The 4,492-nt window shown below is 40.1% G+C and overlaps 1 protein-coding gene across 6 annotated transcripts in view; it reads right to left on the bottom strand.

Moving 5' to 3' along the window:
* Window positions 1–1,697, bottom strand: part of CNOT1 (CCR4-NOT transcription complex subunit 1) — a 56,521-nt gene extending 54,824 nt beyond the window's left edge. For all 6 annotated transcript variants that reach the window (XM_019664465.1, XM_019664469.1, XM_019664468.1 and 3 more), the window contains exon 1: window positions 1,522–1,697. In XM_019664465.1, the coding sequence (XP_019520010.1) occupies window positions 1,522–1,578 (57 nt within the window). In that variant the 5' untranslated portion in view covers window positions 1,579–1,697. The remainder of the gene's footprint in view (window positions 1–1,521) is intronic.
* Between the last annotated feature and the right edge of the window lie 2,795 nt (window positions 1,698–4,492).

Below are 4,492 nucleotides of genomic sequence, written 5' to 3'. Positions count from 1 at the left end.
AACGACAGCAACTTGTCTGTTCCCCTTCCCCCAATTCCCCAGCACTGTTCCCATCCCCCCAATTCCCCAATAAAAAAAAATCTTTAAAAAAAATAAAAAATAAAAAAAATAAAGTGTGTCTTATGGGCTACTAGGGGTATTCCTTCTGTGATACATGCTATCCTTCACTAAGAGCAACTGTTGTGTTTTTTCTTCTAAAACTGAAGTGGTATTTTAAAAACATGATCTTCTGTTGCAAAGATGCTGAAATAAGATTTTATTGATCCCTTAAGATTAAGCCGTATACATTTTAAAATTCGTATCATTCCATCCACTTGGGCAGGGGAGACCTGTAAAATACTTCCAAGTTTTAATTAAGTAACTGCCTTACAATGAGAGCAAAAATCTTTAGGCTATATTAAAAATAAAGTAACTAGGGCCGGCCGAGTGGCGCAATGGTTAAGAGCTGGCTTGGGACGCCAGAAGGCCCCGGTTCGGATCCCACATATGAGGACCAGTGACGCTGCCCTCTACAGCTAAGATGCTGAACGACAGCTCAACCTGGAGCTGGGCTACCATGAGTTGCCGGCGATGTCTTAGGCTGCAGCCATTGCTGCAGTGAGTTGCCATGGGATACCACGTGTAGCCAGCAGCCAGCGTGAGCAGCCCTCAAGCCGCCATGAGCGGCCGACCAGAAGCCGGCGACTGATTTGCCTCGCCTGGGAAGAGCGCAATGATGGTGCCAACTTGGGCCAGTGAAGCAACGTCCTGCACTCAACTAGACTGAAGAACAAAAAAGACAGCAACTTGTCTGTTCCCCTTCCCCCAATTCCCCAGTGCTGTTCCCATCCCCCAATAAAAAAATTTAAAAAAAATCAAGATGCAGAAAAGATGATATGGGAGAGGAATTTTTCCCCCTTTTGTATATGCAAATATCTTTGGAAAAACAGTTAACAAACAGCTAACATCGGTTGCCTGTGGGTAGGAGAAATGGGTAACTGGGGTCAGTTGGGTTAATATATTATCTATATATATATATTTTTTAAGATTTTATTGGGGAATTGGGGGAGGGGAACAGCATTGGGAAATCGGGAAGGGGAGCAGACAAGTTGCTGTCCTTTTGTTCTTCAGTCTAGTTGTGGAGGACGTTGCTTCACTGGCTCATGTTGGCACCATCAGTGCGCTCTTCCCAGGTGAGGCAGTCGCTCGCTGGCCACTGGACAGCCGCTCACGGCGGCTCACAGCAGCTCACAAAAGCTCAAGCCCGTTGCCGGCCAGCCCCACTGCAGCCTATGCCGTCGCCAGCGACTCATGGCAGTCCAGCTCCAAGTCGAGCTGTTGTTCACCATCTTAGCTGTAGAGGGCGCAGTGTCACTGGCCCTCATGTGGGATCCAAACCNTTTTATCAAGTCTCTTGCTTTTCTGAGCTGTGCAAAACAATTTCTACTTTAAAAAAAATATTTTAATCAATGGATAGGTGGTATAGTACAAGAAATAAGTCATTATTCTGTTCCCCTTCTAAAACTAAACGCCATTCATTACCTGGCCTTCTGCATGTTTCCAAGGTCTATAGATGAGGTCTACGGGGAACACTTCCATACCCAGACCCCTCTGAATGCCATAAACCACATTATGAAGTCCTTTACTGTCACGAATTTGAAATCCAGGGTGGTCGAGTTCATAAGTTACTTCCTTGAAATTCAAACTTGGGTTCTAAAAGAGAAAAGCATTTGAAAGTTGAATGAACAAAAGTATACATATTTTGATGTTTTAGCCAAAGAGCAAAATTAAATCTGAAATTCAATCAAGATGTTCTAATTATAAACTCAAAATCATCTGAATCTTTCTGGAATTTCCGGAGAGACTTAGAAAGGTTACGTCCTTAATATTCAAAATGAACTGGCTCTACTACCAAGGTACTTTGAACTTTCAGTTCATGACATACTTCAAAAGGTGTGAGGTGAGTGCATAAGTAGGAACTCTCTCTTCCCCTACTTGGTCCAGTGAACACTCCCATCCCAACAAAAACAGGAACCCTTCACTAAGTGCCTCTTGTCTTGACACTAAGATTCTACTACCATGGACCAAAGTAACAAAAGAAAATCGATTATACCAAACACCATTCTTAATTAAAGATCTCTACAAGCATACTAATGTATGTATCAGGGAAAGTTGTCGAGATTGTTTGTATCAAAATGACTGAAAATTCCATTAAAAAAAGTTGTATGAAAGCTATTCATTTTTTAGCATATGAAATTCTTTGAGAAACACAAAGCAAAAGAAAACAAGTTTACAGAAAATAATTTACAACAAACACTCTGCACAAGTAAGTACATTTCATGCTTGAAAGGAAAAAAAGCTGTGCACTTTGTATTTAAATCTCCAACTAAGGAATCACATCCAGTTTAGTTTTGCTCTAAGGCAACTCCTTTTAAGCCATGAAGACTTCAATGCTTGCTTTGTATATGGTACAAAGAACAAACTTCAAATGAGGCACTGACTCTCTAAGGCAACAATAACGTTTAGAAAACAGTACTTTCTTCCTTCTAAAATTTGTTTCAAAAACTGCAACAGAACAGGACCATAAACATACTGTTAAATACCATTATCCTGGATAGAGACAAGTTTTGTAATCCACAGGCATGCCCCTCTGGATTCCTCCTCACATCCTTGGTGGGCAATCAAAAAAACAAATCACTGACCCAATGTGTATCTGAGATTGTCTTCTGCTCCCTGCCTCCAAAAAATGTACAGAAAACTCGGGCTGGCCAAGTGGCTCAGTTAGTTAAGAGTTAGCTTAAGAGCATGAGCTCTGAGCAACAGGGCTGTTGGTTTGATTCCCACATGGGCCAGTGACGCTGTGCCCGAGCTGAGCTGCCACCAGGTGACAGAATGGCTCAGCTGGTGACAGCATGTGCTCCTAACAAGACTGCCTGTTTGATGGTGGGCTATGCCTACCCACAACTAAGACTGAACTTGGCACCTTGAGCTGAGCTACCACCCGGATGGCTCACTGGATAGAGCATGCGCTCTTAACAACAAGGTTGCTGGTTTGACTTCTGCATGGGATGGTGGCAACCACCACCCGCAACTAAGATTGTGACACAACACCTTGAGCTTATAGGCCATGAGCTGCCGCCGGGAAGCCAGATGGCAACTGGCACCTTCCACAACTAAGACTGAAGAACAACAACTTGGCTGGTCCCCTTCCCCAATTCCCCAACACTGTCCCCCCCCCATTCCCCAATTAAAAAAAAAGTACAAAAGACAAATAATAAAACAAAACTTAAAAAAAAAAAGTACAGAAAACTAATATACAACAATAAAAGGAAAAAGGAAGAAAAGAGGTTACTGATTCAATTATTCAGACTCACAGTGCAGGCACTCAATTTATATCCTTTCACACTCTCTGAAATCAGAAAATAAATTCAGATAACATGGACTACCATCCTTGTCTGCAGTTTTAAAAGTGTTTTTAACAGGGCAATAAAATACAAAGAAAACTACTGAGTAAAACGGGCATGTTTTCACTTTTGCAAGAGAACCACAGGAGAAAAAAAAAACATTAACTTGTTATCTATAAGTGATATAACAGGTTTATTTTGCTTTTCTTTCTTTTTTCACATTTTATGTTTTCTGTCATAATCAAGTATTTTTCCCCCTCCATTACTAAAGGAGAATGAGTTTGAACACTGTAAATTCATATATTTAAAAAATTAATTAAAAAACCATTAATGTTGTCAGCAGTAAGATCATACAGAAAACAGCATGATTTTCTATAACTCAATTTTACCTATATGATACAAATGTGAAAATAAAATAGGATGTATATATATGACCTGACAAGATATACAGAGGGTGCCCCAAAAATATATACATTTTAAGAAAGGAAAAAACTGTATTAAAACTGTAATACTCAATATATACTGACAACAAAAGATGAATACAAGTCATGTTTGACTTCTGCAATTACAAGGTGCTCCAAGTGGTTAACATCAGAGTAATTTTAATAGTTTTTTCCTTTCTTAAAATGCGTATACATTTTTTTGGCACCCTCTGTATATATATGACCTGACACTTTATAAAGGTCATAAATATGCATAGATAGTGGTCTTTACTCAAATGTCTTTTGCTCCTTGACAATTTATGAACAAGACTGAAGATATTACATCTTGACTCCACTACTCTCCCACTGACTAAATTTCATCACACCCTTTTATTATCTAAAAGCTTATTCTTGTATGTTTTAAGTATTTCAATATTTTAGGAGAGGTAATTTGTTTATCTGGGGGTCTATTACTTAGTTTATGGATATTCCAGAAGTGGAAGTAGCAAGGTAAGTCTGGGGGTGACTGGTTAGCTCAGTTGGTTGGAGCCTGGTAACACCAAGGTTGCCAGTTCAATCCCCACATGGGCCAATGTTAGTTGCGCCCTCCCTAAACTAGTCAATTCTGCCACTGTAGCATGAAAGTAATGTGTAGCCAATGACCATGGCTGTTCCCCAATAAAAAAA

This window comes from Hipposideros armiger, unplaced genomic scaffold, assembly GCF_001890085.2.
Source record: "Hipposideros armiger isolate ML-2016 unplaced genomic scaffold, ASM189008v1 scaffold_423, whole genome shotgun sequence".
NCBI lineage: Eukaryota > Metazoa > Chordata > Mammalia > Chiroptera > Hipposideridae > Hipposideros > Hipposideros armiger.
This window is presented reverse-complemented; position numbering and strand designations above follow the sequence as displayed.